The following is a 24895-nucleotide window of genomic DNA, read 5'->3' as shown; positions in this document are numbered from 1 at the left end:
GACTACTATTTTTAAAACAAAATAAGTTGGTGAGGCTGGGGAAAAACAGGAACCCTTGGGCATCATTTATGGGAATGTAAAATGTTGCAGATGTTGCAGAAAAGTTTGGCTGTGCCTCAAAATGCTAAACATAGAATGACCATATGACCCAGCACTCCTACTTCTAAGTATAACATACCAAAAAGAACTGAAAGCAGGAACTAGACAGATATCTATCCACCAATGTTCAGAGCAGTATTATTCACAATAGTCAAAAGGTAGAAACAACCCAAGAATCCATCAGCAGATGAATGGATAAATTGAAAGTAGTATATCCATATGGAATATTAGGCAGCTACAAAAAAGGAATGAAGTTCTGATACATGCTACCATGAGGATGAAACTTGAAGGCATAGTCATGTTGACTGAAGCAAGCCAGACACAAAAGGAGAAATACTGTATGATCTCACGTATATGGACTACCTAGAACATGCAAATTCATAGAGACAGAAAGATTACAGGGTACCAAAAGTAGGTGTGGTGGTGGGGAATGGAGAGCGAACGGTTAAAGGGTACAGTTTCTGTTTGGGGTGATGGAAGAGTTTTGGTAATGGATGGTACAGATGATAGCACGACGCTATAAAAGGAATTAACACTACTTAACTGTATACTTGAAAGTGGCTAAAATGGGAAATGTTACGTTGCATATAAGTTACCACAGTAATAATTTTTTTTAAGTTGAAATAAGAGGGAGAAAACAGTAATTCTCATATTCTGCTGGGAGGAATATAAATTGGTACAACTAATCTGCCAAAATCAAGTAAAATTTTAAATGCCCAATATATCGAGTATTTTAGGTACTTTTTAAAGCTCTATACATCTCATAACTCTTTTCCTCTCCTCTACAACCCTAAGAAATATAATTATTTCCCTATTCCACATATTATGAAACCATGACAGAGAGATTAGGAACTTTTTTCTAAGTTACCCAGTTACCCAGTAACTGGTAAAGCCTATAACCTGAATTCCACTAGTAGATAACCTGCACCAGAGGACATGCTCAAGTTTGTTCACTGTAATGTCCTTTGTTCTAGTGATAATCTGGAAGTGCTAAAATGCTTGCAATATGGGAACCGATAAGCATGTGATGCAGTCATATGATGGCATACTCTATCGCAGTTAAAAATGAATTGATGGACCTATAACAACATTTCAGATCTCGAAAACATTAAAGGGGTCATGGTGGCTCACCAGCAGACTTCTCACCTGCCTTGCTGGAGACCCGGGTTCATTTCCCAGTGCCTGTCCATGCAAAAAACAAAACAAAACAAAACAGAAAAACATGTGAAAGGACATTCCATGTTCATGAATAGGAAGACTAAATAGTTGTCCACTCTACCCAAAGTGATTTGGAGGAAAACAAAATATGTTCAGTGACAAAAAATTGCAGAATGAAATATACAATAAGATATCCATATAAAAAATTTTAAACATACAAAGTAACACTAAATGGATTATGGATATGTATATATATAATTTTTTAAATTAAAACATTTACTGAACCCTAAAAAAAAAATTACCTGTTTTGTGAAGAAAAGGTTGGCTTCAATTTTCTGTAGGAGTCATAATTATGACAAAACTTTTCCTCAAAAGTGCCAGACAAATATGTTTACTATGTGATTCTACATCAAGTGTGGGCCAGATAATAAATGTTTTTGTTTTTTGGGTCATTCAGTCTCTGTCATCTGCTATTGTGGTATAAAAACTGCAGTAACAATATGTAAACAAATGAGGTGGTTTTGCACTATGCTGGTTTGAAACTATTATGTACCCCAGAAAAGCCATGTCCTTTAATTCTCATTTGCTATTGTTGTGTGGGATCTTTTTTATTGTTTCCATGGAGATATGGCCCACCCGAATGTGGGTGGTGACTTTTGAGTAGATGGTTTCCATGGAAATGTGTCTCTACCCATTCAAGGTGGGGCTGATTACTGGAGCCCTTTAAGAGGGAAGCATTTTGGGTGCATGAGTGGCTCAGTGGTAGAATGCTCACCTTCCCTGTGGGAGACCCAGGTTTGATTCCCAGACCATGCACTGCCCCCCTCCCCCAAAAACAAAAAGACTTAAAAAAAAAAAATCTTCCTACAAAGAAAAGCCCAGGGTTAGATGCCTTCATGGGGAGTTTATCAAGCATTCCATAAGGAACTAATACCAATTTTGCTCAAGCTCTTCAAAAATTTGAGGAAAAAGGATCATTATCTAACTCTTTTTTGGGGGGTGGGGGGATATGGTCTGGGAATCGAACCCAGATCTCCCATATGGAGGGCAGGCATTCTAACCACTAAACTACCCATGCATCCTATATAACTCACTTTACAAAGCTAATATCACTTTAATATCAAAACCAGATAGAGAGGTTATAAGAAAGGAAAATTATACACCAATTTTCCTAATGAACATAGAAGTCCTAGCTAGAGAGTCTAGGCAGGAAAAATAAATAAAAGGCATCCAAATAGGTAAGGAAGAAGTAAAATCTTCATTATAGGTTGATGATATATACCGTACTTAGAAAATCCTGAGAAATCCATGACAATGTTACTAAGCTAATAAACAAATTTAGTATAATGACAGGATACAAGATAAATGTACAAAAATCAGAAATGTTTCTATGTAAAAACAATGACTTAATTATGCAGACAATTAAGGGAAAAATTCCATTCAAAATAGCCATTAAAATAATCAAGCATTTAGGAATAAGCTTAACCAGGGAAATAAAAGACCTGTACAAAGAAACCTACAAAATATTGTTTAGAGAAATTAAAAAAAAAAACTAAACAAATGGAAAGATATTCTGTGCTCATGGATAGGAAGGTTGAATATTGTTAAGATGTTAATCCCACCTAAATTAATCAATAGATTCAACAAAATACCAATTAAAATTTCAACACCCTATTTTGAAGATATGGAAAAGCTGGTTTTCAAATTCATTTGGAAGAGAAAGAGACCTTGAATAGCTAAGAATATCCTAGAAGAGAAGAATGAAGTAGGAGGAATAACACTTCCCAACTTTAAAGCTTATTTCAAAGTCATAGTAGTCAAACAGCATGGTATTGGGCCACGGTGGCTCAGCAGGCAGAGTTCTCACCTGCCAGGCCCGAGACCCAGGTTCAGTTCCCCGTGCCTGCCCATGCAAAAAAATAAAAAAAAATTAAAAGTAACAGCATGATATTGGCACAAAGATAGAAATATTGATGGAACTGAATTGAGAGTGTGGAGATTGACCACCAAATTTATGGTCAATTGATCTTCAATAAGGCTCCCAAATCTACTGAATTGGATCAGAATAGTCTTTTCAATAAATGGGCTTGGAAAAACTGGCTATCAATAGTCAAAAGAATGAAAGAAGACCCATATCTTATACAAAAATTAACTTAAAATGGATTAAAGACCTAAATATTAGAGTCAATACTATAAAACTTTTGGAAGAAAACATAGGGAAACATCTTCAAGGTCTAGTAATAGGAGATAGTTTCCTGAACTTTACACCCAAAGTGCAAGCAACTTGAGAAAAAATAGATAAATGGGAGAATCAAAACCTTCTGTGCCTCAAAGAATTTTGTCAAAAAAGTGAAGAGGCAGCCAACTCAATGGGAAAAAAATATTTGGAAACATACATCAGATAAATGTTTGCTATCCCAGGTATACAAAGAAATTATACAATTCAACAATAAAAGAATAAACAACCCAATTATAAAATGGGCAAAAGATATGAATAGACATTTTTCTGAAGAGCAAAAACAAATGGCTAAAACTCTTCATACAAATATGAAGAGTTGCTCATCTTCTTTAACTATAAGGGAAATGCCAATTAAAACTGCAATGAAATATCATCATACACCTGAAAAAATGGCTGCCATTAAACAGAGAGGAACCTACAAATGTTGGAGAGGATGTCGAGAAAATGAAATACTTAATCACAGCTGTTGGCACTGTATAATATACAACCACTATAGAAGACAGTTTGGAGGTTCCACAAAAAAACAGACATTGAGTTGCCAAACAAACCGGCAATACCATTACTTGGTATATACCCAGAAGAGCTGAGGGAAGTGACACAAACAGACATTTGCACGTTGATGTTCACAGCAGCATTATTCACAATTGCTAAAAGATGGAAGCAATCCAAGTGTCCATCAACAGAAGAGTGGATAAATAAAATGTAGTGTGTATATATATATATATATGTATGTACAATGCAATAAGAGGAAATGAGGTCTCAAAGCACATGACAACATGGATGAAGCTTGAAGACTTACTGCTGAGTGAAATAAGTCAGACACTAAAGGATAGATACTGTATACTCTCCATACTCTCCATATTATGACTCTGGTCAAGATGACAATGTCAAAGTTCAAGCAAGCCGAATGAGTTGCTCTGAATAATAGGCTAAGAAGTGATCAGCTCCCAGACAGAAAATCAATGCAATTTCCTCTGATATTTTGCTCTAATAGGATCTGGATGAAGAAGATTTTGCAGACAGATAGGGAATGTGGTGCCCTCCTGCCCACATTACCGTCCCCCCTTCCCTCTTCTTCTCTCCCTCCTTTCTCCTTTCCTCTATGTTTCTTTCTCTCTTTCTCTATTTCACTTTTTATTCCCTCCTCCCTTCCTAAACTAAAAATGATATAATAGGGGCTTAATAATGCTAGCTATTATTATCATTATTATTAATGATTTTGTGTAAATGATATGCATGTTAGGAGTTTTGTTAAGGTGAAATAGCTAGACCTTGCTTGCCTTAATATTGTGAATATATTACTGCTAATTTCCATTTACATTTCCGTGTTTCAAAAAATGTCATTCTAAATCCGAAGACTGGTTATGTCAAAGGGTAGGTAGAAGGATATAGTGTGTGTTTCAAAAACAAAAATTTATTTATGGACCCTGAAATCTGAGTCTTATATAATTTCCATGTCATGAAATAGTCTTCTTTTGATTACTTTCCAACTATTGTAAAATTTAAAACCATTCTAAGGTCATGGCCAGTAGAAAAACAGGTCAAATTTCACCCAGGTGCTATACTCTCCTGATCTCTGCTTTAGATTATAATCATGCCTCTCCAAGCCTTAATTTTGCCATTTTAGAGTTTTTTTACAATCATCAGTAATTTCTATAACTTTCCAGGTGAGGAAAAGCTGAAATTTGGGTGCGGGAGATTGAATTATGCATCCCAATTTAGACATAATCTTAATCGGCATTCCTGTGGGTGTAAATCCATTATAATTAGGAACTCTTAAAGATGTTATTTTTAGTTAAGGTGTGGCACAACCGAATAAAGGTGAGTCCTGATCTGGATTACTGGAGCCCCTTATAAGTAGAAGAAATTCAGACACAGTCAGAGAAAGCCACATCTCGGGAGGAGTTAGAAGCCAAAAAGTCAAGAGAAAGGAGAGGACATCACCATGTAACATGAGAAAGGGATGCAAGCCAAGGAGTCCCAGTGACTGCCAGCAAACCAGCACCAGAATGTAACAGACTGTGGGGAGAAAGCATCGCCTGGCTGACCCCCTTGATTCGGGACTTCTCCTAGCTTCAAATCCATGAGCCAATACCTTCCTATTGTTCAAACCAACCCCTTGTATAGTATTTGTCTGTAGCAGCCTCCCAGGGGGGAAATAATCACTTTGATCACATCTTAAACCCCCCACGAAGCTCCTTTACATACATCACCTGGGTGGTAATGCAAACCACTTGAACAAGTAATGTACACTCTTGTTTTAGCTTCCTTTTCTGTAAAATGTGGGTCAGAGAAGCCACGTCACAGAGCTTTGAGGATTAAATGACACGGTTTATGTGAATGCACATACATACATATACTTTATCCAGATGTCCACTGGCCCTTACTTCTGCCAGAGGCAACAGGGACCAAGAGGCCAATGGGCTTCTCTTGGCTTGGGAGGGTCAGATGCTGCTGTTCACAGCAGGCTGCCAAGCCATCGTATATGCCTCGATTGCCTTTGTCTATAAAATGGAGATACTAAGAGCACTGAGCTTCTAACATTAAAATTTATGACAGGCTAATTAAGACATAAAAAGAGCTTAGAATGATGCTTTGCACTCAACAAATATCAAACATCTACCTCTCTGCTGCCAAACTCAGCTCATATAGGGCATTAAGGACCCTGCCCACCTTCCTAGGTACAGTGAGTGATGCACAAGAGGCTCCCTTAAAGATCCCGAAGCCACTCAGGACCCCTCCAGGCAGGATCATCAGGGGCAGTGTCAGAGGAGGGGGACCTCTCCTGAAATTCCCAGCTGCAGCCTACTGAGCCTGTTCTTTCAAACTGCTTTCAACTTGGTCACCTCTTTGGGAAGCCGGCATACCAGCATCCCCTACCGAAAGCAAACAATACAGCTAAATATGCACACAGTAGCTACAATCAAGGCTTGGGAGCCAAAGTCTGGGTCTGAAATGGACTCTGCTGCCATTTACTGATAACTATGTGACCCCCCCCCCCAACAAAGATTCTTGGCGTCGCTGTGTCTTAGTTTCTCAATTTAAAAAAGAATAATAGGAGGTGCATGGGTAGTTCAGTGGTAGAATGCTCACCTTCCATGTGGGAGACCTGGGTTCGATTCCCGGACCATGCACCCAAAGAAAAAAAAAAAAGAAAAAGGGATAATAGGAAGTTTACCCAAGCAGTGGGAAGGCAATCTACCTGAGAAGCCGTCTGTTTAGAATTGGTCAGGGCTACCCCATTCTTTCATGCTGCTTTTTCTAGTTCCCTAGCAGCCCCCAGGAGTAACGCATTTCTTTCCTTCTAGAATTAGTTGCCCTTCTGGAATTAACAAACTCTACTTGCCCTGAGGTGGAAGAGAAAGTGGAGGGGGGAAGACCATATATACCTGCAAAATTTTTATCTTTGGCGGTGTTCCGTTCAATTTCAACGAACAGGATAGGTAACTATTTGTCTTTCTGTGCAAGTTTCTCCTGAATCCAAATGTCTTCTCTGAGAAAAAAAGACGGCAGATTCTTGAGGGGACCTTGCAAGTCCAGATCTGTCCCCACCTGGAAAGCCTTCTGGGACCATTCTCACACCAATTCTAAACAGCATCCCACCCCCATCATTTGAATACTGAAGCTGCAAGAGAAGGAAACTTGTCCTGCGAGACAGCATTTTACAACCCAGCAGCTGTCAGACAATTGTGCCTTCATGAAACTCGCCTCTTACATCTTCTGAACATTTTCAAAATGGAAACAAAACAGTCTTAAAATAGAGACAGGCAGTGGTTTCCTCCAGTGTCTAATTTTAAGAGCACTAGTAAATTCTTGACTCCCTTTCAGTTTCTCCAATCTGCTGCCACCCTCTCTTTCCCACAAAGGCTGTCGTTTACATGAGCGCAGACAGTTTGTGAGGGTGGAACTATTTTGCCAAAAGGGAGGAGAACTGTTAAGCAAGGGCCTGGAAGAATCCCCAAAAAGCATGCCTTTTCTGCTTTCCTAGTCATTAAAGCCAGAAAATCTGCCTCCAAGGTATGTCTTGTGTTTGTACTTAACCCAACAAAATGTTTGCATTTGTTTCTCCCACTGGTTAAACGTGTTTGCCTTTCATATTTGCCTATCCATCATTTTAGATGATATCCTTAAACTCTCAAAAGAGCGTGAGTTTTGTGGTAAATACTGAAGGCCTGGTTCTGACCTTCTAGCTGATGACGGTATGCTGTCACCTATATATATAAATGGGTGGTTTTGATTTTTTTTTTCCCATTTTATTGACTAGTAGGCTCTGTGGAACATAAATATCTAGAACTTTAATTCCCAATTCCTGTGATTTAGAAAAGTGAGTCAGGAGATGGGGTGACCAACCATCCCCATTCACCAGAACGGGGGTACCTCTCAGGACATTGGATTTTCAGGGCCAAAATGGGAAGGTCCTGGGCAAACCAGGACAAACTGGTCACTGTCTTTTACATCATGCTCGCCCTCTCCCAGATTGAGAAGAGAACCACTGCTGAGCAGTATTACTGATTAAATGGTATTTGGTAACTGAGGAATGTGGAAGGAGAAGAAATGTTTGATCCACTGATCTGGGGGAGGCAGAGGAGAAGGAGGCAGGTATACGTCGGACATCACCAAGTCTGCAACCTGTGTGACTGCAGAAAAACTGTGTGGTTCCCCCCACCCCCCAACATACACACACACACACACACACACACACACCCTTCAACCACTGAGGCATGGAAGCAAGATGATCACACATGGGGTGGCTCTATCGTGAATCCAAAAGAATGCATTCAAATTGTACCAACTACAGATGGTCCCCAGCAGATGCAAGACTATTTGAGTAACAAGCTAAATAATGACAGGAGAAGTGTACATCACAGTGTTAATAACTGTTATTACAATGGTATCAATATTCCAAACGCCCCCTCTCTCCATACCACAGGTGAGAGAGGGGGCTCTCACCTGTATGGCTGGGATTATTAGAAAAAGTTGGTGGCCTTACAAATAGAAATGCTGGTTTTAAGATTTATACTAAATGGGCAATGAGGCTAGAAAAATATAAACTTATTTTACTGAGCAGCACAATCCACGAAACCTATTAGATATTTCTGGCCTTTAATTTCCAAATTTGTAGAACTTTAAAATTGGAATTAGACACTGGTCTCTAAATGCCATGATTATTCTAGATTCTGTGCAGAATAAAGACAATGCTGTTTTTAAGAGACAATTAACTTGGGATGCTTGGTTTAGATTGAGTAATGGTAGGGGAAGTTCCAAACAGTAGAATAATTACTGACCAGAGTTAAATGGAGAAGAGTTGGAAGTGGGTGGAGGACAGTTCACTCAGAGAGACAAAGGGCTATGAGAAGAGAAACTGATACAGAGGTGTTTAATCTCTCCAGATGACTCAACTCTTGGCTAGGACTTCAGAGTGTGGGGGGGTGGGGGTGGACTTAAAAATGGATTACAGAGAGGACTTGGGATCCAGAGACTTGCTTCTTTAGAAACCCAAAGAGTTCAAAGAAGTAGCTATGATTTGGACTGAAAGCAGAATTGCTGATTTTTAATGAGGGGGAAGTTATCCTAGCATTGGGGTTAGGGACTAAGATAGCTAATGAGGAAACAAAACAGGAATATGGAGAAAGAGGGGATTGATCATGGCATGGAGTAAGTCCATTAGGATGACCTGGGTATTTTTAGTTTAAGGAAGATCATTGACTGATCTTCTACAATCTCCACAGAAAATACTGATCATTTAAATCTATTCAACAGAAAGATTGTGGGGAATGAGTATCATAAAAATAGAGAGTGCAAGAGCAGAGAGTTTGAAAGCAGAACCTGAATCCACCCATTCTTGAGAAACGTGGCACTAAAAGTAGCTCTAAGGTGAACATATTTAAGGAACCCTCCAGTCATTTTGGCCTTTGTCCAAGGCATCTCAAGAAAGACTACCACGTACTCGGCAGTTATATGAGAAAGACAGGCTAGTGAGTAAATGTGCCACTAAGAAATCATATCAAGAAATGGTTCATTAGGAAAGTAATTAAGGTACTTTTGCTTTCGATAACTTTCTAAGATGGCAATTTGTCCACTCCTAGAGACCCAGAAGAAAAATCATACACAGAAAGCTTAGCTGGGCTATTTGCTTGGCCAAATGATGTGTTAATGCCACTAAAAGAGCAGCCTTATAAAACCTGAAATCTGATTCTAAAGCAGACGCCTATGCTATTGGGGTGCTCCTTTTATTTCTTTGGTGCACAGTAAGAAGCCAATTTGGTAAACAAGGAGATGGGCGTACTCTGGCTGCCCCTGAGTGGGGCCTGGCATTTGAGAAGCATTCCTGAGATGAGCAAGATGCTTTGGACAAACTAAGGGTGAGCCCTGCCATTAGTGCTGTCCAGGAACAGAGAGGAGGAGTTCAGCAACTATCCAACAAAGAGTGAGCACGGCTGGAAGATGGTGTCTGAAGGAAAAACCTCAGGTTCTGGCAAAGTAACTTAGGCCACGAAGGAGAGTGGGGTGTTCTGATGATTTGAAGCTGATTGGACAATGGCACTGAGGAATGCCAACACACAAATGCTGAGTCATTTCCATTTGATTCAGGTCAATAAATATTTATCATTAGCTCACAAGATGCCCACTGTGTCAGGCTTCCTAAAAGACCCTGAAGAGTTTATAGAATAGTCAGGGTAATATGATAATCACATTCATAATTATAATGCAAGAAAGATTATGGCATGACAAAGGAGTTACAATAAAAGTTTACGAAGGTATAAAATCGAGGGAAAAAAAAGTCAAGAAAAGCTTCTAAATTGGCAAGCCATTGAATACAGATCTATTAAGGCGGTTGTTTATATGGGCGAGATGGAGGAGAATGGATGGCATGAATGAAAAGTTCAAAATGCAGGAATACAAGGCATAGAGGGATTTCTGGATTGTCCCTTCCAGGGAATGAAGCAGTGAAGGCCGATATCGAGGTGCTGTCCAACAGGACTTCACATCCATGTTCAAATGTTAATACTGAGCATCACTCAGCTATTGACACCCACTAAAGATGCAGGGATTGAGGATTGTTATTCTTAGAGCTATGTCTAAAGAAGAAAAATGAGGCAGGGATTTGGGAACAGTTTGAAGGGGGAGACTCAGGCCAGAGAGACTACTTAGGCTAAGGAACACCAATATACTAAAAAGTATTTCAATAAATAGTTACCATTACCCCACTAGATGCCCACTTAGGTGAGCTTATCAGCAATCTACGTGAGAAGCACAATGGACCAGACATAGATCAGCGATCACGGGAATAGGAAATTTGGTGTACTAGAAACCAACCACAGGCAGGATGTATAAAATGGACTCATTAGAGATGGGGGCCCAGAAAAAGAAGGAGCCATGTAGTGTGAAGAATGGCAGTGTCATTAATAGAGATTCCAGAGACGTGCGGCGGCAGGGGGATGGAAGCGGGGGCATGTCAGCAGGTGTTGGATGGGGCCGCAGGAAGAGAGGAGCCAGATGAGAAAGGGATGGGAAAGGGCCCGCAGCCCATGATGCAGGTTTGGGATTCATCTGTATAGAGATGATGATGAATTATAGACATTGGTGAGGTCACCCAGGGAGAGAGAATGGCAAGAGTCAAGGAAAGGATCGAGTGGGGTGTTTTCTGAAAACTCAACCCAAAAGGCTGAGGTTGAAAAAGAAACACAAAATTTCCCCAATTCTGAGTTTCATGAGAAGAGAGGCTCTAAAATTCAACGGTTATCCCAGTCTCAATTTGGTGGTCGGTAAATAAGACTATGGAAACAGAATTATCCATTTTGGTACAAACTTCTCAAAGCGAAATTATAAAAGCATGACCTTTAACACATTTGGCAACACGACAGCCTTTTCACAATGTTGAACTCATGACTTCCTACTGCTGGCTTGGATCACCATCTCTTCCTAGCACTATCATCCTATCTGCCTTTCTAAGTGAAGTGGCTTTTAGAAAAAGGAGTCCATCCATTGAATTGTGAAGAGAGGACCGAGCACTGGATTAGAAGATCTGAATCTGTGCCCTGGTCTTACTAATTACTAGCTGATCAATAAATTCAGTCAGTGTTTGGAGTAGGTATATGTAGTGGTTTGAATCTGTATGTACCCCAGAAAAACACATTCTCAAAATTGAGCCATTCCTATGGGTGTGAATGCATTTTAAGTAGGACCTTCTCATGAGACTACTTCAGTTAAGGTGTGACCCACCTCATTCAGGATGGGTCTTTAATCCTCTTATTGGATTGAAATAAGAGAATGAAATTCCAACAGAGAAAGAGAAAACCACTGACGCAAGAAGCTGAAATCAACAAAACCTGGGAGAGAGAAGGAGACACCAGCAGATGCTGCCCTGTGCCTTGCCATTGACAAAGGAGCCTAGGATACCAGCAGCTAGTCTTCAGGAAGAAAGCATCACCTTGATGATGCCTTGATTTGAACATTTTCCTGGCCTCAAAACTGTACACAAATAAATTACCATTGTTTAACCCAATGCATTTTGTGGTATTTGCTTGGAATAGCCTAGGAAACTAAGTATACTTGGAAATTAAATTGTAAATCTGTATGTTTAGAGAAAAAAAAAATACAGTCAAAATTCCTCTAGAAAAATCCCTTAAGAATATGTCACATTAAGATGACACATAGGGTGGGCCACGGTGGCTCCATGGCAGAATTCTTGTCTTCTGTGCTGGAGACCCAGGTTCGATTCCTGGTGTCTGCCCATGCAAAAAAAAAAAAAAAAAAAAAAGACACATAGCCACTCTATAATTTCAATACATCCAAATTTCCCCTTCAATCTTGATCTAGATAGTTTTTTCTTCTAACGGGCATCAAATGAAGAATGTGGCTGGAACTAAGGAGCTATGTCATGAGACAGATACATACTCTATCTTGAACATGAGTGAGCCATGGAAACCAAGACCCATCTTAGGAACATGCAGAATCCTTGTTTCCACTTCATGCTCACAAAATTCACACACAATGCATGCGTGCGTGTATAACTGAGTTTCATACATTAAACATATTGCTCATGTACTAGAAGTATACTAGTTATAAGGAAAGCAAAAAAATAATCAGCCACAGTTGCCACCCTTGAGCTTCAGTCAAGAAGACCACTAGGATCACAAATAAACACAACTTGGTGAGGCTGAAAATGGCACAATTTGCTACAGGAGTCAGGAGTGAGAATTAAGAAAGGATTTTTAGAGATTGAGACTCTGAGGCTGAATCTTAAAGAAAGAGCCCAAGTGGGTCAGGTGAGGATCAATAGCATGCCAGAGCCTCCAAGCAGAGGGACAGGCAAATGTCAAGGCAGGGATGCTGGAAGGGACACATATGGGGCCCACATGTGTTCTGGAGTTCAGTCTGCAAGGGGGAGCAGAGCTAGAGAAGGTGCTGGAAAGGCCAGTGGGGGCCAGATTGTGATGAGCTCCCAGTGCCCAGCAAAGTAGCTCAGACTTTATGCTGTTGGTGATGGGAATCCATAGAAGGTTTCAAAGAAGGAGAAAGATGTGACCTCATGACCATAGCTGCATTTTATAAAGGTCATTCTTGCACTGTGGAGGATCTAAAACAGGTTGAGAATGAAGTCAGAGAAGCTAATTAGAAAGGATTTGTACTGTAGTAGGAGATAGATGAAGAAGGATGGGCGATGGCACCAGATATGAGAGGTCAACAGCTAAATAGTTAATTAAATGTTTCTTTTGTAGAGGACACTGTGTGGGGTTGGCACTCACATTGTCTACTTCCTCTTCAACGGCCCTAGGAACTAGGAGCTCTTGGCTCATGTCATTTCCAGACCTAACAACCATGACTCTCCTTGGCTTTTAGGATTGCACCTTGTTACCTGGCCTACCCAGAAAGGTAGGCCTCTCCTCCACTTCCAACCTCTTGCTTTTGCCCAAGCTTACTGGATCGCCACATTGGCTTCTTTTTTTTTTTGTTATTGTGAAAAAGAATATATACACACAAAAAAACAATAAGTTGCAAAGCACACCGCAATCTTGCAGCTTCTTTAACACACGGGGCTCTCTCACACCTCAGGACTTCAGTCCATCTGCATGAAAACTCTTCCCCAAGCACACGGCTATCTCATTTGCATTTCTGGGGGATAAAATTCATGAGCCCCTTCATTAGGAAGCTCATTTCCCAACCCACCCACCTAAAGGAGGTCCCTTCCTGTATCAGCCTACATACTTCCTTCACAGCACTTAGCATCATGTGCAATTATCTTGCTTCTCTGTCTAGTTTCTATGATCTGTCTCCCTCTTCTAGAATATATGCTCCATGAGGGTAGGGCCCTTATTTGTCTTACTTGCTACTATATCCCAGTACCTAGCACAGTGCCTAGGTCTTTTAATAAATATTTATTGAATGAATGCCCATTTTATGAAAATGATAATACAATTGATGATGATAGCAGCCAACACTTAATAGATGTGCCAGGTTCCGCGCTAGCTCATTTTAAAAACAATTGATATAAATATTTTTGTAATCTCCACTTTATAGATATGGAAACAAAGGCACAAAAAAGTTAGGTAACTTGCCCAACTGCTTATAAATGGAGAGCAAGAATTTGAATTCAGTCAGTTAGGCTCCAGGGTTCTTGCTTTTGACTTCTGGGCTACAACACCACGCTAGAACTAAACTTCATAAATGCCCGGCCACATGGCTAGTACATGGAGGATCCAGGCTTCCAACCTCATTCTCTCCATTCTGCAGCAGAGCCCTTAATTCCTGTATTCCCAGGGAGAGTCAAATCTGCAGGGATACGGTATGAGAACCAGGAGGGAGAGACGACCCAGCTTGCAGGTCTAAGCTAATGGCGGGAAGGGTTGTTTATGAAGCAGGGACACATGAAGTGGGGAGCATGTGTTCAGTTTTGAGCCTGTAGAGCTTGAGAGACACGTCACCCACGGTCTCTCCTGCACTGTGCTCCCTGCCTTTGGAACAGGGCTCACTACCCCTCTGATCCCAGCCTCTCATTTGTACAATGTGCACAGAAGTACCAGCCGGTTGGGATTCTTATGAAGATTAAAAGGCAATCATGCAAACCACAGCAGGTGTTCTATAAACATTACCTTCACCTTCCTGTTCCTTCTGCTCACACGAGAAAGCCAAAAGTTCTGAGAACAGGGACTAAATTCAGGATGAAATAAGGAAGGAGGGAGAAGACTCTTGGGGAGAAAGTCCAATTACATAACCATTACACAAGCTTAATGAGACTTAGAATTAGCTAAATTCCATCTTCTGAATACCTGTGGTTGCTGCAATAATTAAATGAAGAACGCATAACACAAAGTCCAATTAACAGTAGTGTGTGACATAAGTCTTACCTCTCCCGTCCTCAGACGTTCTTTTAAGGTTTGATCCTTACTAGGTATGTGCAATATTTGTCTCTGGACAAGTCATACAAGCTTTCTGAGTATTAAATTTTCTCATCTGCAAAATGGGAACTACAGGCCCCCTTTTATAGGATTCTCATAAGGATTAAAGGAGATGATGTATAAGAAATTTATAAGCTAACTGCTACTCAAATGTAATAAAGTGACACTATTATTTTCAAAATAATTTTTTAAAAAAGATTATGCCTTTGCCACAAATAATTTAATTGGTATTTTCCCAACTGAAATCACTCAAGTGGTTAAAGTCCTATATATACCTCACTGAATCTCTAATATCACATGGAGAAGCTCATTCACAGTAGTCTGGCTATAGGATAGGGAACCACCTTGCAGTAAACATGGTGGTTACGCTTAGAGCAATGCTGGGCAAAGCTTAAGGAGCCATCCACTGCCATGACCAGCTCCAGTCCTTAGGTCCTGGCTGGGTAAGTGACCCAGACATGGCTGGCCAGCAGACTCATCACCCCTGATTTGTTTCGAGATGGGAATTTGGACAAAGCAAGACCAATCTGAGTTCTCCTGGCTGAAACAAAAAGAATACAGGCTTACTCCCTCTCTCCCAGCCCCCATGGAGTGCCCCCAGCCCAGGAATGCCAGCTGTCAGCCCTAGCAAATCTAGAGCTTTCTCTACCACCCTGAGGTGAGTTGGAGAAGAAGAAAAACCCATACAGACAAAGGCAGACAGATAGGTTTGGCCAGTTTGTCCTGGGTTTGCCTGGGAATTCCCCCCATTTTGGCCCTGAAAGTCTCATACCCCAGGAACCCCCTCAGACCTGGCCAAAGGAGAATGGTAGGTCACCCCACAGAAGGAAGACCTGGCAAGAAAAGTCCTTTCCACCCTCAATCCTGCTTTATTTGGAGCCCATCTTACATCTCAATTCTGTGACCTTGTAAATTCTGGCGACCATGTAAGCTGCTATTTAAGCTTCTATGAGCTGAATTTCTGTCATTTGCGATCTAAAGAGTCATAACACACTCCCAAAGAATGTGCACATCTAAATAAAAGTCACAGTTACAAAAGCAAAATAAATCAAAGTAGGAAACATGCTATTTTTAGACAATTGAAAAATAAGGAACTCTGAGCAGGCGGGCCCTGCTGAAGTCAGGATAATTTATTTGACAAAAGGGCTCTGGGAAAAAAAAGATGTACATGAAATGGAAAAAGGAAGAGAGGCAAATGACAACCTTCTTATAGAAGAAAAATATCAAGGGGTGAGAAAGGTCAGAGTAGGACAAGAGCAAAGATTCAAAAACTTAGGCAGTTGTGGGGAGAGGTGGGTATCTAAAGCCAAAGAGGCAGCAGCTCTGCCTCTGTCTCAAAGGGGAACCATCCCTGAAGTGTGATAAGGAGATAATTCAGCCATGGGAACGAGACTGAAAAATGAGACCAGCAGCAGCTTCTGCAGACGTTCAATAGTTAAACAAGGCTTAAAGCAAAAATCTAAATGGCCTCTGGCACCCAGCCTTGGAGCAATGGAGCAAATGAAAATGCAGCAGGGAGAGCTAGAAGAGCTACAGAAAAGGGGGTCTTTACGGTAACATATAGCAGCAATTACAAAGATCTGAGAAGTTAGAAAATATAAATGTGTGTGAGGATTCAGCCAAGCTCTTGCTATCAGAGCCTGTTCTTATGCAGCCTGAGCCAGAGAAATTCACAAACCTGGAGGGCTTCCTTTGAGAAGCCAGCCAGAGGGACAGAACTAGATGAGCCACAGAGGACAAGAAAACCGCCACTCACAGCTGGCCTCCCATGAGCATGGATGGGAGACAGGGACCTCTAAGCTCCTCCTTCTAGAATATTCCAGGCCCGTTTCTAAAGCAGTGTAGAAAAAGCTTAGAGGTGGAAAACTAAAGCACAGAAATAATTCTCTCAATGGAAGACAACACTTACACACAAGCATGAGAATAAATGATTTTCCGCTATTTCTGTGAATATCAATTTTATTCAGTCTCACCCATTTTGAACTGTTTTCACTATGTTTTCTGATACTATTTATAAGGCATGAAATGTTTTCTTGGTCCAATTGTTCTTGTTGGGAAAAAAAATGGTAAGAAAGGAGATGGGAAATTTTGAGGTATCAAAGAACGACGGTTAATTTTTTTAGATGTGTTAATGGTCTTGTGATTACATTAAAAAAAAAAAAGGGGGGGGTGCAAGGATGGTTCAGTGGTAGAATTCCCATCTGCCACGCAGGAGACCTGGGTTCTCTTCTTGGCCCATGTACTTCCCAAAAACAAATAAAGGAAAACAAACAACCAAACAACAGAAATTCAACAAATAGTGCTGCAATAATGGAATACGCCCATGGAAAAAGAATGAAATGTGACCCCTGCCATACAGCATACAAAAATAGTAATAATCATAAAATAAAGTAAAATAAAGAAGTCCATTTGAGATGCATACATATTGTTTACAAATGAAATGACAGAATATCTGCATTTTGCTTATAGTAGCCTAGTATGGTATGAGGTGGGTTGTAGGGAGAGAGATGAAATTTGGTAGACCTCAGTCATCATTGCTGAAGGTGGGTGATGAGCCCATGGGGCTCATTTATTAATCACCCTACTTTTGTGTGCACTTGAACATTACTACGATAAAATGTAAAAACAAAACCATTTAGGGTAAATACACTGAAAAAAATCATTCTTATTGGTCAGATTACTCTTATGTTAGAAAGACTGTAGGGATTTTTTAGCACAAATATTTTAATAGGATATTGAGGCAGGCGGCAGAGAAAAACACTGAGGGAGGAAAGGAGCAACATTATTTGCACTTACGGGTTTGCAAGAAGGATGTTTATGCAGCATTTTCTGAAAATTTCCCCCCCCCCCTTAAAGCATGATACTGAAAACAAAAGAGCTGTTCTGATCAAGGATTTTCTAATAATAAAAGACCAGATTCATATCCTAAATCTTAAATCACGAGGAACAAATGATCAAGCGTAAAACCACTGGACTTATTAGCGGGTGTGATCAAATAGTATGCTGCTTTGAAGATCATCTCAAACACCAGGGCTACAGCGTTTGATGATTTGTTTCTGGTTTTTAAAAAAAAATCATTTGTAATTTGGGCAAGCAGGATATCCTGCTGCTTTCTCCCTGAACCAGGATGTTACCCAGAAAGAAAGGAAGGAGGCAGAGCCCCAGGAAATGCCATGTTATCCTGAAAAGCATCCCTTGCAGAATCACACCATTGGCCTGAGCCGCGTCCCCCTTCCTCTCTGGAAAGATCTCAGAAGAACCCTCCACCAATTTCCTGCAAAAGAAATGGCATGCACTTGACAATGCTAATGGGCTACCAGCATTTCTTTCTCCCTCACTACAGATTCCCCATAGCTGGTATGCTAGGTCTTTGCAGAGTTTGGGGAATTGTGCTTTCTGCATAAAAAAAGTATACGCAGGATGGAAAGAGAACTTCCTTTTGGTCCCCTCATTTTGTAGCTGGAGAGATTTGAGGTTCCACAAGGTTCCATGGTTTATATGGGGTCCCACCTCTGATAAGGCAAAGCAGAAGCCAGCATGCCACCCCTCAAACATACAGCAAATTAGGTTTTCACTCCTTGCCTACTTAGATATCCTTCTCAGTCTCCTACTTGAGGTCTATTTGACTAAGGCAAGAAAGGAAAAGGAGGTTAAGGAAAAAAGAGGGATGACAGATACCCTTTTCCTTGTTTTTCTTATAATGACTGACACTGATAAGATGGACTTCCCTGCTATCAAAGGAACCACAGATATTCAACCCAAAACCCAAACCCATGTTTTCTCTTTTAAAAGGTGCTAATCCAGGCTTTTGCTAAACTACAAAATGCCTTCATCTCCACACAGTAACTGAGGAGCGACATGGCTAGTCCCACACATTTTAAGTGAGACTAGAAAGGGGATAAATACTTAAATGTGAAAACAGCCTCTAGATGCCAAATATTCCAAATTTATATGAAAGTGATGAAGACAACAGACAAAATGCAAAAAAGCTGGTGATACAAGGAGAGGGAAGTTAGGAAAAAGCTGTCCAAGAGGACAAGAGGTATGTAAGCAAGCTCTGCTCCCAAGGCAAGGCACCCTGGGATTCAGAGGCCAAGCATGGTATTTTCCAGAGAGTGCTGGCGTGTTTACTACCCACTTGGCTCTGCATGGCAGCTTGAAAGCACCTACTGGCTTTTCCAACTTGGCAGCACCCCAAGAATCAGAACAGTGATTGCTTTTCTGTTGCTATAAGAACACTGTCTAGTTAATCAGAGATCCATTTTGTATCTCTGATTGAGTCCGATGCCTGCTCTTTTCTTCAGAAGAAATCCTATTATGCTTCGTGTATTTAAGCAAATAATTGATCTGGTCAGTTAGCAAAGGTAGAAAGTGTTTGATGAGAAAGAAAGGCGTTTCTCCTAGAATCTCATTAGTTGACTGTAGAAAAAACTTTTTAAAAAAACCCTACTTCTATAACATGACTTATACATGAGTCCAAATGTTTCTCAGATCACTGGGTCTTTGGGAGACAGTATGATGCTGTAATAAAGCCTCATGCTCTGCCATTCATTCATTCCTTCACTCATACATTCACTTAATATATATTTGCTGAGCATTTACTATGTATTCTAAGCGTTGAGGATACAGCAGTTAGCAAGATGGAACATGGCCTGACTTCATAGAGCTAGTGTAAAGGAGGCCCAAGAAAAAAAAAAAACATACAAATAAATAAATGTGGTAATTCCAGGGAAAAGAAGGAAAAATAGGGTGATGCGCTGGTGAATGACCAGGATGGGATGGTCACTTCAGTTTATCTGAGTTGAGACTTGAGTGATAAGAAGAAGCCTCTGAAGGTCTTGTGGGTCTACTGAGGGAATTGGCCAAGTTTCCCAAATTCAAGGGAAAGAAAGAGCACCAGCATGGTCTAAGAGCATTAACATCTATTGCAGTAAAAAGTAAATAAGATGATGTGTGCAAAAGAACGTAATAACCTACAAAACAATACCACTGAAAGGTATGATTTGGCAGGAATATTTGTACGATTGCATAAAGAACATCATTCTGCACTGAAAAAGGATTAAGGTGAGATTTACATATTTTGGTTTTAGTTTCAGTCATCTACCACTTCTCATAAAAAAATGGCAGGTTCTTCAACAGCCCTTTAAAATAGAGCACAGCCCCTTCATATGAAATATGGAGCCACGTACCTGGAATCCTATTGAGTGTCACCCAGAAATGTTCGTCGGGACTGAAAGTATCTTTGGACCACTGGAGCAAATCAACAGCCCGCGGATCATGGAGGACAAAGTCGGTAAATTCTTTTGATAGAGCAACATAGGCAGAGCCAAAGTAAATGGTGAGATTATGGGGCGGAGGTGGTTTCAGTGCTGTCGTCCTTATCACGTAGGACAGCTTTTTGTCCAGGTGCTCCCGGTGTACATATTTAGTCCGTCCAATTGCATGAGCTGGGGGTAGCACTCCCGGGGTGATATTTTTCCCCTTAAACCCTTTCAAATAATGAACTATTTCCTTGTTGGTTTTCAGGGGGAAATCTTGCCCACAGGTGTTGATCACATATTTCCAGGGAACCTCGGAGGTCATGAGGTCCCTCAGGCAGTTCAGATCGGCCTGGAGCCTGGAAATCCCACCATAGACAACTGGCTCCATCTTAGAAGCCAGAAAAGCGTTGGGGAAGCAGCTCAGTAATTGGTCCACTGCCTCTTTAAATTCAACCGTTGCCTTCTCATCCACGTGAACACAATAGACATTTTGGGGCATGTAAATCGCCCTGAAGAGTCTTGCAAATGTATCGAAATTGTGATGGATGACCATGATATACGCCAAAGGAAATTCAGCTTCCTCTTTTGATAAAGGGGCCATGATATAATGACTTTGGATCAAGTATTCCTTGCAAGAAGATTTCTCAGATAGAGTCAGTTTGCTTCTCCACAGGAAAGACGTTTTCCCTTTGATAAAGGATGTGCAAACTTGAGACAGCATCAGCGTCTCTGAGATATTTATCTTCTGGGTGTTTTGCTCTCCCCCAAAATTGAACACATAGAACACTATCAAAATGATTACAGTCAAGACAGGAACTATAAAGAGGAAACGCATCGATGAAGGAGGCATGCCTCAAAGATGAGCAGAATTTCAAAGACCAGGAAAACCTGTAAGTCCTTTCCCAAACTTACTTTTGTTTTCTCCGAGTTCTTATTTTGGTACATACTACAGTAATTCCTACCTGGAAGGAGATGCTGGGAATTTATTCAGTTTTATCCCGGGACTCCGGCTGCTGGCTCTCTCCCCATGCTGATATCAGAAACTGATCCCGCCTCATTCTCTGTGTCTCTCTCAAACCTCCTTTGTCTAAATCCCAGGAGCAGGTTGCTGAAGCCCAGCCTTTTTCCCCTCCCTCCAGCTCCCTGTTTGCATCTGCTAGCTATTTTCCTATAGGGTGCAAACACTCTGGCAACTCTTTTTTTGTCCCCCTGCAGATTTAGTTTCTCATAACCTCTTTTCTTTAATTTCCTATGGCTTTTCTTCTTTTTTTTTTTTCCTTCTTGTTATTACCGCTCGGGGAATTAGCACCGTGGAAGCTGGAGTTGAAATGATGTGTTCAGGCAGGCGTGCCGTTTCCTGCTATTCAGCCAACAGACTCTGCACTCGCCCCCGCTGGCTACAGGGCAATGATCTACAACCTGATCCCTTACACTCTTCCCCGGGATGGAACACAGCCTCTGGCCCAAATATGTTGCTTCAATGGAAAGTGATTGAAGTGATAGAATTTAAAATAAAAGATAATCTTATCCAGCTCCTTTTTTTTTGAGGCTTTCCAGCCCCGCCCAACTCTTTGCTAAAACAGGAGCTTCTTCGAGTTTCAGTCCAGGAAATCTGAAACAGCAGGGGCTCCTGGTACCACAACTTTGAATTTAGGGGACAATCCCTCTCTTCCCTCTCCCAGGATCTTTCATGGCACTCGTCACAGAATGTTAGGGTCAAATGAACAAGTTCTGAGTTGTATCCCCTGATTTGGATGAGACCTTAAAGCTTCATGGGAAAAAACTTGGATCTTGGCCACAAATGATGATCAGATTATGGGATTTATGGGTATTCAGGTTTTAACCACTCAGTGAACATAAGCTAATGGTCCAGAGGTGCTTTATACCTGCTCGGTAATTCCCATCAGCCACCTAGGAAATATATGTTGTTTTTCCCTATTTGCAAATACAGTATCTTTTTGGCTAAGGGGTATCAAGCTCTTTTACATAGAAGGGTCTCATCTTCAACTTTCACTTTTCTACCAACTCCTTTAAATAACATATAGATTAATACATTTTATTTCATATCCTCTTCCTAAAATGGTTTCTAAAGCATCAAGTCAACTACTGACTTCCCAATTTCCCCCACTATTTTTCTGGACTTAATAACTCAGAGCCTCCATCCACAGCATTAATTTACAACTAAAACTGAGCCCCCACCCCAACCCACAAAGACATAATATCCTTTGATATATTCTCTCTTCTTTTGAATAGTCTCTGTCTTAGAATCGGTGGGGCAGTAAGTGAGTCTTTGCTTTCGGCACGGGTAAAAACAAAAACCATTCCCACTCACTGATTGACTCAAAGAACCCCAAATTCCAACTGAATGACATGCCATTTCCTGAACACGCTGTTTTTTTCAGTTTCCTAGCTTTCATTGCTCTTATTTTTCATTCTTCTAGCTTGTGCATAGTTTAACTCTTTCTCTTACTAAATTCTCCTCATTCTATAAGACTCATCATAAATAAACTCAATATATCCCATCCTGAATTTTTTAGACAAAGTAGAAAAAGAAAATGTAGACATTATATGGATAAAGGAGCTCAATCTAATTATTAGTGTATTCTATGGGGGGTAGCAAAGACAATGAGCTAAAGTCCATGATAAAGGAACATTCAATGCCATTAACATGTTTAAATAGTAGATTACTCTCTACTCTATAGAGAACAGATGGTAATTTCAGTTGCTGCTTTGGCAAAGCCTTAGGGCTTAGGATGGACTTGAAAATATTTGCAGTCTGGAGAAGAGTTAAATGTACAGACACCTAACTGAATTAGGGCAACAAATTTCAGGGAGTCTGTTCACATTATGATTTCCAAATGGCCAACTGCATTCAGATTTACAGAAACTTGGAAGACAGACATTAGTGTTACTATATTAAGAAGTACAGACACTTGCCAAATTAGGAGCTTTCATGTTACTTCTGAATTCAATCCAGCCCTAGAAACTGCATCGTTTGTGTTTCAAAAATACAGCTCTTTCTCCTGTCTGCTCTTGTGGCTGTCCTTGGTCCCATTTCCCCCCACCCGCAGGTTCTAGTATAACACATTCTTAAAGGAGAACTTTTTGAAAGTCACTTACGTAATGTTTAATTTGCAGAATTTCCATTTGGGGTGATGGAAAAGTTTTGGTAAGCGATGGCACTGATGGCAGCTCAACATTGTGAATATAAGCGATACCACTAAATTGTATACTTCAAAGTGATTAAAATGGAAAACTTTATGCTGTGTATAAATTACCACAATAAACATTTTTAACTCCCCGTGCCGGTTTGAATCTGTTATGTACCCCAGAAAAACCAAGTTTCTTTCATCCTCATTCAATATTGCCAGGCAGGAGTTTTTTGATTGTGTCCCTGGAGATGCAACCCACCCAATTGTGGGCGGTAACTTTTGATTAGGTGGTTTCCATGAAGAAAGGCGGGGTTGCTTACTGGGGCCCTTTAAGAGGGAACCATTTTGGAAAAAGCTTTAGAGCCACCAGAGCCAACAGAATCAACAGAGTCCGTGGGAAGCCATTGAAAAAAAAAGCTAGCAGATCTCACCATGTGCCTCTCCAGCTGAGAGAGAAACTCTGATGTCATCGGTCTTCTTGAACTGAAGTATCTTTAACTGGATGCCTTAGATTGGACATTTCTATAGTCTTTCCTTAATTTGGACATTTTCACAACCTTAGAACTGTAAACTTGCAACTTAATAAACTCCCTTTGTAAAAGCAGTTCCGTTTCTGGTGTATCGCTTTCCAGCAGCTTGCAAACTAGAACAATCTCCCTCAAAAACAAACAAACAAACAAATAACGTTGCTTATCATGTTAGATTGTAGCGCGAAAACCAGGATGGAGGCCGCAGGCCTCCAGGAACGTTCCACGAAATTAGAGCAGGCTGAGACTAAGGGTCCACAGTTTCGGGAAGCAAGTGATTTATTAGCTCATGCGCACGGGGCTCAGCTGAGTCACCTCGAAAGTCTGAGCCCTGAACAAAAGGCAACACTGGTTTTTATAGACACTATTACATGCTACAGATAGGGCAAGCCTAATACAGTAAATAGCAATATTAGAGGAAAGATAATTGGTCAGTTTAAGGCACAAAGCAAATTGCAGAAGCAGATAAGCTATTAGAGGAGGGTCCCCATCCCAGGTGTCTTATCTCACTTGCCTGCAGTTTTACCCAGTCCTGAAGGTCAGGAGAGGGGGGTTGGGGATTTCTACAGAAAGGCAGCCCAATTAAGGGAGAGAAAGGGGGGCCTGCTTGCTACAGATAGAGGCTGTTACCTATTCTCTTTCCTTCCTAATAAGTCATAAAACCTGCTGATCCAGAATAGATATCAGAACAGCTCAGCCTTTCCTACTTGCCTTTTCTCTGGAGCTCAGTTACAGCCAAGGACACAGTTGACACTTCCCAGCCTGGTAACTCAGCTCTGTCACTCATTTGGAAGCATTTATTCAGGAACTAGCAATTAATCAGGCTAGACATGTTTATTGTCCCCTTTATTCTATTGAGAAGTCATTTTTTGTACATTATTTAAAATCATTGGGAAATGATGAAGCTGTGTAGAACAAAGCTCCAATAATGAAGAGTGTAAATCTATTAAGTGCAACAGTGGAGGACTTAGATTCTCAAAGACATAAAAATACTCAAAGGAGGAAAAGTCTTTCCTCCTACATGTCTTCAGCAGCTCTAGGTTATCCTGAGTGAAAGGGC

General features: G+C 40.7%; 1 protein-coding gene across 5 annotated transcripts in view; it reads right to left on the bottom strand.

The window, feature by feature from the left end:
* GCNT2 (glucosaminyl (N-acetyl) transferase 2 (I blood group)) overlaps window positions 1-24895 on the bottom strand; it is a 208094-nt gene that overhangs the window by 67667 nt on the left and 115532 nt on the right. The window contains exon 1 of one of the 5 annotated variants that reach the window (XM_077143648.1): window positions 20085-23605. The exons of the other annotated variants lie outside the window; for them this stretch is intronic. Within the exon in view, the coding sequence (XP_076999763.1) occupies window positions 20085-21006 (922 nt within the window). The 5' untranslated portion in view covers window positions 21007-23605. Of the gene's footprint in view, window positions 1-20084; window positions 23606-24895 lie in introns of those variants that run through there. 5 annotated transcript variants of the gene reach the window in all.

Source organism: Tamandua tetradactyla, chromosome 25 (genome assembly GCF_023851605.1).
Source record: "Tamandua tetradactyla isolate mTamTet1 chromosome 25, mTamTet1.pri, whole genome shotgun sequence".
In the NCBI taxonomy this organism is placed as follows: domain Eukaryota; kingdom Metazoa; phylum Chordata; class Mammalia; order Pilosa; family Myrmecophagidae; genus Tamandua; species Tamandua tetradactyla.
The sequence above is the reverse complement of the archived record's forward strand: the minus strand, read 5'-3'. Positions and strand labels throughout refer to the sequence as shown.